Source organism: Pteropus alecto, unplaced genomic scaffold (genome assembly GCF_000325575.1).
Source record: "Pteropus alecto unplaced genomic scaffold, ASM32557v1 scaffold146, whole genome shotgun sequence".
Taxonomy (NCBI): domain Eukaryota; kingdom Metazoa; phylum Chordata; class Mammalia; order Chiroptera; family Pteropodidae; genus Pteropus; species Pteropus alecto.
In genome coordinates this window covers 32,752,113-32,762,480 of record NW_006442107.1, presented here as the reverse complement: position 1 = coordinate 32,762,480, position 10,368 = coordinate 32,752,113, and the positions used below count along the sequence as shown (strand labels likewise).

At 34.6% G+C, this 10,368-nt stretch overlaps 1 protein-coding gene across 2 annotated transcripts in view; it reads right to left on the bottom strand.

Annotated features, from left to right (window-relative positions):
• Positions 1-689: 689 nt before the first annotated feature.
• The window catches only part of TWSG1 (twisted gastrulation BMP signaling modulator 1), a 42,541-nt gene continuing 32,862 nt past the window's right edge, over positions 690-10,368 (bottom strand). For both annotated transcript variants that reach the window (XM_006920077.3, XM_025038688.1), the window contains exons 4-6: positions 3,769-4,035; positions 2,130-2,357; positions 690-1,102 (exon numbers count right to left, since the gene is read on the bottom strand). In XM_006920077.3, coding sequence (XP_006920139.1) covers positions 2,176-2,357; positions 3,769-4,035 — 449 coding nt within the window. In that variant the 3' untranslated portion in view covers positions 690-1,102; positions 2,130-2,175. The remainder of the gene's footprint in view (positions 1,103-2,129; positions 2,358-3,768; positions 4,036-10,368) is intronic.

The window sequence follows — 10,368 nt, the reverse complement described above, 5'->3', positions numbered from 1 at the left end:
ACATTAAGCATGTTGTCAACAAACACAGAAGCATTCCTCTATTCATAGGTAAGTGTGAAATTATTCTGAATAACCGCAAAGTTGAAATGAACCAGCTAGCACAGATTCCTTTAAAACTTAATCTTAAGTTCAAGAAAAGCTTCAGCTTTCTTGGTCTTAATGAAGAAGGGGAGCTAAAATGTTTCCAAGGCACTTTTAAACAGAGGCATTCTAAGTAAAAGAAAGAAACAGATATCCCAATTTTTTCCTAGTAAAAAAAATATATCCATGAGCTAAATTTCAACTTTTTAAAAAGCTAAAGTACCTTGAGTATTCATTAGAATTATCTGAAAGAGCAGAAAAGAGATCCAGGCTTCAAATTTTATGATAGTTCATCATAATATTACATACAATCTTGTAACTACTGTTCAGATAATGAATATAAATACAATCTATAAATCTATAGGCTTCAAATTTTATGATAGTTCATCATAATATTACATACGATCTTGTAACTACTATTCAGATAATGAAAAAACATTATTTTTATGTACTAAAATATTTAGATATACAAAGAGATATTCCTAAAAACTTTCATATAATTCAAATATATCCTATTTGAGAAATTAATAATTCTGTATTTGAGTGTGGCATATTTACGTTTTAGATTCATGCTTGAAGATTGTGATTTTATTACTATGAAGGGCACATAGTACTTAAGCTTATCTTTATTGAAACAGTATATATAAAGCTGACAAGATATTCTGTAGTGTATTTGAGAGCTTGTTTGGAGGTTCTAGCAGGGGAGCGCGGCTACTCTATACCCTTGATCAAAGAATGGTCCTCTCCTCTGTCGGGAAAGGTTGTCCTCTTTGACCTACATAGCTCCCGCGCAGCTTCGGGAGGGACGCACTTGGAGCAGTGAGGGAGGAAGGGGATACTTGCCTAGCCAGCCAGATCAGCCAAATCAACCCTGGCGATCAATGGGGTGAACAGATGCTGTAGTGTATTTGAAGTTAATCATCATCTTGGGCGGAGGTTTTTTGTTTGTTTGTATCATAATCTTAACTTCCTCCTGTATGACTGTATTTCTTCAATAGGAACATTTGATCCAGATATAAACCTAAAGATTATAAAGTGACAAAATAATTAATGTAAATAGTTTTAAGTTTGTTTCCTATTAGAACCCCCAGCATTTTCCACCTTCCCAGTTCATACAGATAAATTTTCTTCTTTAGTCCCTCCTATCACTCCTCCATGGGAGAATGTGGCTCGGTGCACTGAGGCTGGGTGGGCTCCCTCTTCGCAGCGCACAGCTTTGCCTTTCGGCTCTGCTGTTCCACATGGAATCTGACTTGTGGAGTCTCCCATTCCTAGTGCTTTAAGCTGGTACCTTAAGTCAGAGAAATGCTTTAACTTAACTATTTATGCTAGCAGTATATTTAATGCAGTCTCACAGATGTGCTCTGAAATTCTTGATAAATATTCTTCATCACTACTTCCATCAGCACTTTGAGCAAGGGGATAGAAGAAACTTTCCCTTTGGGCAAAGGGAAGGAGAAACTTTCCCTAAAGCTTTGTCAGTATGTGTAATATAAGATGGATTTTACTATGTAAGAATTTTAAATTGTAAAATATAGTAAGCATTTATTTCAAAAAACCAACATAAAAAGGTTTGAAATTAAGCTTTCTATGGTGATTCTGATGAGTTTTCAGGGTGATATATTTGGATATTTATAGAACAGATAAACAATGCAAGGCACAGTGAAGAATGGCATATGACCATAAAAACTCAGTATCCTAGGAGAAGTACATGAAGAAATCATAACTTATGTTAACATGCTCTAACATTTCCAAAACAAATAGAATACTAGAAGAAAATGACATCAGGCTTTATATTAGAAGCCTCAGATCTTTCAAGGTATTCTCTGTGCACTTGCTTCTCATATGAACAAGATTGTACATGTATTTAGAGGAAAAGGGCTTACTGCTAGTGGACAGTAAAACCAATAAGAGCAGTTATAATAATAACTTAACACATTGCTAGATTTGTCATACTTCAAAAGTAACTCAATCCAAATTCATCACGTCTTCTTAACCTGCTGGCATTCTGATACAACCAGTGGACCTTGGTAAATAGCTTTTCATACCTTTATTTATGACTGAATTGCTTTGGTTTGCACTTCTTCTCCTCCTTTAAAACATGCAGTTCATACATTTGACAGTTTTACTACCATAGTCAATACATTCTGGACCAATACACTCGCAGCAGGCATTATGGAACCAGCGATATTTAGATGCTCCCATGGACTCACAGGATATTTTACACTGATGTATGGACATGCAGTCATCAAAATAAACCACAGTACACATGTGTTCTGCAAAATAAAAATTAAGATTCAGAGCAAGAAATAAGAAAGTATTAGATAAAATGCTTTAGCTGAATATTAACAGTTATTTATCGTAGTTTTCTTATGCTATTCACCCAGGACAACAGATGAAGTATAGGGAAAAAAAACGCATTTGTTAACTACCTTGAGAAGGAAGCCAGATTCTCCTACTCCAGCTGAAGAATGCAAAGGGCTTACTTATTCACTTTATCAGATTTCAGACTTTGAACTGCACATTAGATTACTGGCCTTAACAACATTTGCTATGTGTCAGAGTTGTGATTTTTAAACTGGGCATTTCTGATAACATTTTCTATGAGGAGAGAATTCTCCAGCTAAAAGAAGACTGAAAAATAATGTTCTAAAGTTATACAGACAATTTACAATAAAATAAAACAAATAATTCAAATGATGCTAAGTGGTTAGCAATGCTTGGCACAATTCAGCATTAGCTGTTAGAAAATACTCTTCTTATTGTTATTAATAATTTCTAGTCCTGCTTTCCGAGGCAACCACTTTTGATTGTTTCAACTTTTAGTTCTCCTGGTGGTTAACCCCATATGACTACTTAGCTAGGAGGACAAAGTACATGAAATAAAGGACAATAAAAACCATTAATAGAGAGTATATGCTAAAGGTTGTTATTTTACAGAGCCATTTATAGAACTGATAAATCACCAGGGGTGTGAATAGTAAGGGAAGGCTTAATGGAAAAAACTGGACTTGTATTAGGAAGAATTAAAAGCAAAGTAAAATTGTGTAGAGGTTTTGAAAATATTAGAGACTTTATACAAGTTACATGCCTTTTACCTTCCAGAATTAAGGTATGACCTATCTTCACTAATAAATGTTCTTTAATATATTTCTTAAAGTTGTGTAAGTCATTCTCTCATTTAGTTTCCCTTCTACCATCAGTACTCCTTTGCAGAGAACTGGATACAGTTAGTTCACATTTAGAAATCAGATGTAATATCAACTTGCTCATAAAGAAATCTAGCTGATGACCTGGTATCATTTGTGTTGCCAACACTACTATAAAAACCTGACTTCCTAGGATACGTTCAATGTTACCTGATGGCGAGCAATACTCTATCAGGTAAGCAACACCATTGCTATCTAATGAAAGGAACAACTGAAGTCTAACACAAATATCAAAATTAGGACCATACACCTATCTCCCAACACAGCCCCTACCATTGAGAGTATGAAGAAGTTGTGACAATATGCCTGACCTGCCCCCTTATCCACTCTGGGCCGGGGCTGTTAAAGTCCAGAATTTACTTGGAACTATACAAGATCAAAACCAAAAGGCTGTTCTAAAAGATCACCTTAATACAGCTTCACAGACCACACAAAAAGTGAGCAGGGAGGATAGAAAAAGTTAACTGTTGGCAGTTACCTTTGTCATTGGAATAAGGTGCATGAACGTTATTGCTGGGAACAGACACATTTTGGTGGTGTGGCTGGTTCACAGTCTCTAAAAATGAAACCAGATTCTCATGATGGGAAAGTTCTTCTGCGACAGGGAAGGAAACGATGTTCCAGTTCAACTGTGTGTCTCCTTCTGTGAGAGCCCGGAAGAGAGAAGGGATGGGCTCATGAAGCTCCTCCACTGTGCTCTTTGAAGTTGGAGGTGTGTCACTATAATTTCGAGGATTACACATGCCTGGGGGAGGGGACAAAGAGGATAAGTTTATTTTCCTCACTGATTATAATGTCATGAGTTAGTTACTGCCCTGCAATCAAAGCTCCAACATATTAAAATTATGTGACATCTATTATACATAAATATTTTCCTAGTTTTTTTGGCTGAGAGGGCCTAGATATGATGATACCTCAATATCATTAAGCATACTAACAATAGTAATGGATTATCACCAGGTGAATAAAGTAGAAATTGATGAGTCCTTACGTTATTAACAAATTAGTACATGGAGGAGAATGGAAAGCTCTTCCTTTCACCAGAGTGTCAACTGATAGATGTAGAAGGAATGAAGAAAATAGAAAATCACCATTTGGCAATAGAGGTGCTTGATTTAGATGGGAGATGTCAATGGATGCTAAGGCTAGTGGGTGGAGGTTTGATGAGGAACATATTGATGTACTCTTGGAAAACGTTATACAAAATACTAATCAATCACAAAGGGTTTAGTGGTACTTTAATGTGGAAAAATATGGCAGACACAAATGTAACCAGTAGATCAAGGTTAACATCACCAGTTATGGGAAAGTTTGATGTTGTGTATCTCCTGATGTACTACACAGCTTCATTTCTGTGATGTTGTCACCAAAAATGTGTGACTTAAGTATGGTCATCAGTCAATATCAGGTGGATCAAAGTTGAGGGTCGCCTTACATAATGTAAGATCTGTACTCACTAAAACTGTCAAGGTAAAGACTAAGGGACTGTTTTAGATTGAATAAGTTGGAAGAGACAGGACAACTAACTGGATAGAATCCTGGACCAGAAAGGAAGAAGAGATACTTTTGAAACAGTTGGCAAAATATAAATGGAGTTTATGGACTGGGTGGCAGGGTTGTACCAATGTTGGTTTTCTGATTTGGAGTGTTGTCTGGTAGTTATGTAGGCAGATGTCCTTGTTGTTGGAAAATACGGACTGGAGTATTTAGTAGTGATGGGACATCAGTAAAGCCTGCTTTCTAATGGTTCAAAAGACATGAATGGTCATGGGAGTGTGCCCATACATGTGTGACTGTGAGTGCGTGTGCGTGTGCATGTGCGTGTGCGGTGTGTGTAGTGTATACTCTGATAATCCTGTCATTCCATTGGCATTTTCTAAGTAATGGAGCAAATTCGTTAATGTCAATAACAAGAATAAGGGTGAGGGGACACAGCAGTCTTTTTACCCTTCTGGAAAATTTTCTTCACATTTGAAATTATTTCAAAATGAATTCTTTTTAAAAATGTTTATTTTATTTATTTTTTATTTATGTTTTTTTATGGTGACATTGGTTAACGAAATCCAGTAAGTTTCAGCTGTACATTTTAACAGTAAGGCATATCTACATTTACACTGTTCACCTCCCATAGTTAGTAAAAATATTTTTAAAAAGACAAAATGGCACAAGAGAATTAGAGAGTGACCATAGAAAACTTTTTCAAGGAGTTTTGCTATAAAAGGGAGAGCTGAGAAAATGTTTAATGAGCCCAGCCAGCTTTTGAGTTGTCGGACAGTATGTGGAGCAGAAAGGAGTGACCCCAAAGAACTATGCCCGAAAGGCAGGTTTGTGAGCTAATAAATGATTATTATTGTTTTAAACGACTATGTTTTGGGGTAGGTTGTTTAGTAGCAATAAGAACTGAACACATTCTCTGGATTTCCTTTTGTGAACATTATATTTTTAAAAGCTAACTTATGTTTCATTTTTGTTTAGCATCTATTAGGTGTAAAATGGAATTTTTCTTCTTTCCCAGATTAAAAGTTTGAAAAGTTAGACAAAATATATAAATTCCTATATTTTGTAAACTTAGGGAGAAGGAAAATCATCTCATGCTTTCCACATTTTGTTAGTTTACAGAACATGGCCAGAACTGAGGGTAACAAGGTTGCGCATGCTCTTTGTAAAATCTTTCGATATGCATGAACTTTTATGATTTAGATTGTGTGACAGCGTTCATGAATTAAATGATCAAATATGACTCCTCTGTTCACAAAAGAGAAAATTGGCCCAGATAAGTTAAATGATTTGTCCAATGTTATATAATTTAGGATAAGAACCAAGATTATGATTCAACCTGATTTCATGTCCACTGCTCTAATAATCATTCTATAAATAATTTTTAAGTGCCACTAAAAGCAAATATTTAGAATATTTGTATTATATAAATACATACAATAAATTCTGTTGGAGTCTATAATGAATGAAAATTAGTAATCAGAGATGAAAAGGTAAACAGAGTTCAATGGTTAGAAGAGCTAAACTCAATATTTTTATTGAGACTTTAAAGAAACTCCAGTGCTCATAATCAGAGATATCATTACATTTAAAAAAAAAATCTGTTTTGGAGTTTTATGCATTTAATAACCTTAACCCAAAAACATTTCTAATTTAAAACTCAATACACTGCATTAAAACCAGTAAGCATAAAGTAAATCTTACTAGGTAATATTTTCTATGGTACCATTACAAAGTTTTCATCTGTCTTTTCTTTTTAATTAAGATTATATTCAAAGAGATCATCACAAGAAACTCTTCCTAGGCAATGCTGATTTTGACCTTCTGTTTCCTGCCTGAAGCACTCTTCAAATTCTGCATTATTTTAAGCTTGGTGAGGTATGAAATCTGATCTTCCAATGACATGTGGGGGCAATCCTGTTGGGGTGGGAGGAAAAAGTAATGTTTTGAAGTTTCTGTAAGTTCTTTAGTTGTCCATGTTCTTTATGTCAGCTGGATCAATTTCTGGCTGGAGAGTTACTAACCATCCATAGTTTAAATTATTTAATAAAATGTTTCTGGGAAGCTTCTCACCACAGTCTCGAAGTTTATCATTATTAGAGAGCCCTTTTTTCGTTGACTATATAGTTTATTTTTGGAGCTCTCATTTCTTTTTATGATCATTTTCTCGAAGTAGTTTGTTTCTTTGTGGCAATCTCTTACCACACTGAAATTTAAATACTAATTATACTAAAAATTTTAAAGAAATTGGCTCTGCACATCACAGTCAGAGAGGCCAAAAATCAGGAAATAAATGCCAACAATTGAAAAGGCGACTATTTCAAATCCTTTCGGTGCATAAAATTCTGATGCTATTTCTATCACCAAAGCAGAATTCACTATCTTGCTCTTGATCTACAACTACTAAACACAAAGAATTGTTCTGATCTATGTTTAAATCTTTTATATACTTGACCTGTTGCCATCATATTTTGAAAACCAAGAATACATTAAAGTAGAATTTACTTGATGAAATCACATTTTAGTGTAGAAATTAAGACTAAAGGGAAAAAAATTACTATTTTCTTAAATGAATATTCATGGCTGAAAACCAACAGTCCAAGCTTACAATGAAAAGCGACATTCCTTTCCACTCTTCCCATCCCCTAATTCCATTCTCCAGATACAGCTACTTTAAAAGTCTATTCTTAAATTTATCTGGTTACCTCTACAAGACTTTAAATAAAAATAATTCACAAGTAGCAGTAAAAACACCTTTAGATATTATCTATTAATCCTCTTACATGAAAGATGAAGATTATATTCATTTACACTAATCCTATCTCCCATATTTCTAATACTATAATTTTTCTTTTATAATCTTAAATAAATTTCTAATTTTTATTACACATCTCTTAATTCTCTCATGGGCAGATAAAGTCACTGGCATTTTCCCCACTTCTCCTCCTCCCCGCAACTTCTCCTACTTTTACATGACGAACTTGATGACGACATTCTGTTGCCTATGCACAATGAAATCTTCTTTTCTTACTATATGTTGATTCTAAAAGTTGAAAACGAGTAAATGGCAGTTACCTTAACATGACCCTATGAAAACTGTTCACTGCTGAACAGATGTATGATAGGATTTCCTTGTCCAATGTTATCAAAGGAAAACATTTCTAATTTCAGGATAAAATGAACTTTTTCTTGAACTCCATAAAATATTGGAAAACATGCTACATTTCACACAGCATTACCTAAGAGGTCTTCTTGACAAAAAATATTAAACTTAAATCTAATCAAACTTTTACAATTAGCTTCAAATTACTGGAAATAAGAGGAACAGAGGGACAAGTTAAATGGTATCACAAAGAAGTAATCAATCAAATTCTGAATGTGGGATATTATACAGGGAAACTGATACAATTTCTTCAATATGTCATATTGCATGAGAAAAAGAAAAGGAAGGGGGTCATTCTGGATTAAAGGAGGACTAAAAGACACAACAACCATATACAATACGAGGGCCTTGCCTGGATCAATTTGAATAAATTAACTATAAAAACACATTTTTGAGACATCTAGAATGTTAGATTATGCCAAGAAATGATTGTTAATTTTGTTAGGTGTCATAATGGCATTATGATTTAAAAAATAAATGTCTGGATTTTTTTTTAGAGATTGATACTGAGGAAAAGCACGGGTAAAATTATTTACTGTCTGTAATTTGCTTTTAGCTACTTCTGAGCAAAGAAAGAAAAAAGGAAAAAAAGACAGCTGAAACAACCATGGTATATTCTTGATAACTGCTGAATCTGGTGATGGGTATATAAAATTCATTACACTATTCTCTCCCCTTTGTTATGTAAGAGAAAATTTTCATAATAGCAAATGAACTGCCATCTTTAATTCTTTATGGACTAATATTCTTGGATTTATTTTTGTGGATTGCAGATAAGCTTATACAGCAAATCCTGAAAACTTAATCTGCTTCTCAATTATATCCTTGATATCCTATAGAACTCATTTTCTTCTCAAAGATATGCTTCTCAGAGATCTCACTGCTTCAATCAGACTCATTGTCTCCTAGGCCTCTGTATTATTTATAATTTAAATGTTCTGTATATGATGATGTTTTGACATCTTGGAAAAACCTTTCTAAATGGGGCAAGACTGCTCCTCCTGGGGCTAGCCAATTCTTGGAGCTAGGAAAGGGCTGGGCTGGGAGCACACCTGTGATTTGCAAACTGACTAATCCAGACCCACATCTCCTCTGTCAACCCGTAAACCTCAGGAAGCAGTATTCCTCTGCCTTCATCATCCCAGAGCCAGGTAACAGGCAATTAGAGACCACTCCTATAAACCCAAAGCCCATGGGAATTATTCAGACTTCCCAATCCTAAACTGTTTGCTCTGCCTGCCTCACCTTTCCTGTGGAAACCCCATGGAAGGCTCCAGCCCAAATTTTCCTCTCACTCCTCTATTTTGCAACTTGACCAAAACCTAGTGCTTCCCCTGACCCTGCATGGCATGCAGTGACCCCCTCTCTGATACCTGTGAGTATAATAAACTTTGTTTCCTGAGCCTCTCTTGTGTCTCCTCTGGCCACAGTTGATTGTGCATTACAAAAAACATAGCACAAACTCCTGTACAGTTATTATCCAATAGTTATCCTCAACTCAACTCCTGGTTAAAGCAATCATTTCCTTCAACCCATGTTTTTCTCTTTCTTGGTCTTTGGCTCCATTTTGTTTGATTGATCTTTGATTACACATTTAAAATATGGTATGTGAGAAGTACACTTTGAATTCTTGCTGTCTAAAAATGTTTTTATTTTACATTCACATTCTTGATCAATAACTTATCAGGTCAAATAATTTTTCCATTGACCACTTATACATTGGTCCAGTGACACTGATGAGAAAGAAGTCTGATGGCAATGTGATTTTTATTCCTTGTAATATGAACTCTATTGCTCTTTCTGAATCTTTTAGAATATTCTTTAACTTGGCAGTTGTAAGATTTTATGAGGATATGTCTAGATGTAGATCTTGTTTCATTAATCTTGCTCAACATTTTGTAGACACTTGGTTTTTTCTCAGCTACGGGAAATTTTCTTCTATTCTTTGATAATGTCTCTCCTATTTTTTAATGCTTTTCTAGAATATCTATTTTTTTCCTGTTACATTTTCCAACTGTCTGTTTGCCCTATATCCTATGACATCCCAATATTATTTTTAGCCCCTCTTGATCATTTTTCCAATCAAAAATTAAATTTCAAATGCTTCGTTTTTTCATAATATAGATATATTTTCTCAAATTTCTCTAAAATATAACAATCAGTTTTCTTAAAGATTTATCTTTTAAAGTTCTCCTCCATATTTACTTTGTTCTTTCTTTCACAGTACTTGTTCTGTTTTCCTTGCATGTTTGGTAATTAGATTGGAGACACCTCCCTCTGCTGCAATTCCTAGATGAGAAGCCCTAGACTTGAATACCAACGACATACCAATGGTTTTAGTCCTTTCCAGTTAATTCCTTCAATTTCTCTAGAGAGAGAATCTCTCCAATTTTTTCTTCCTGAATTATTTGGAACTTT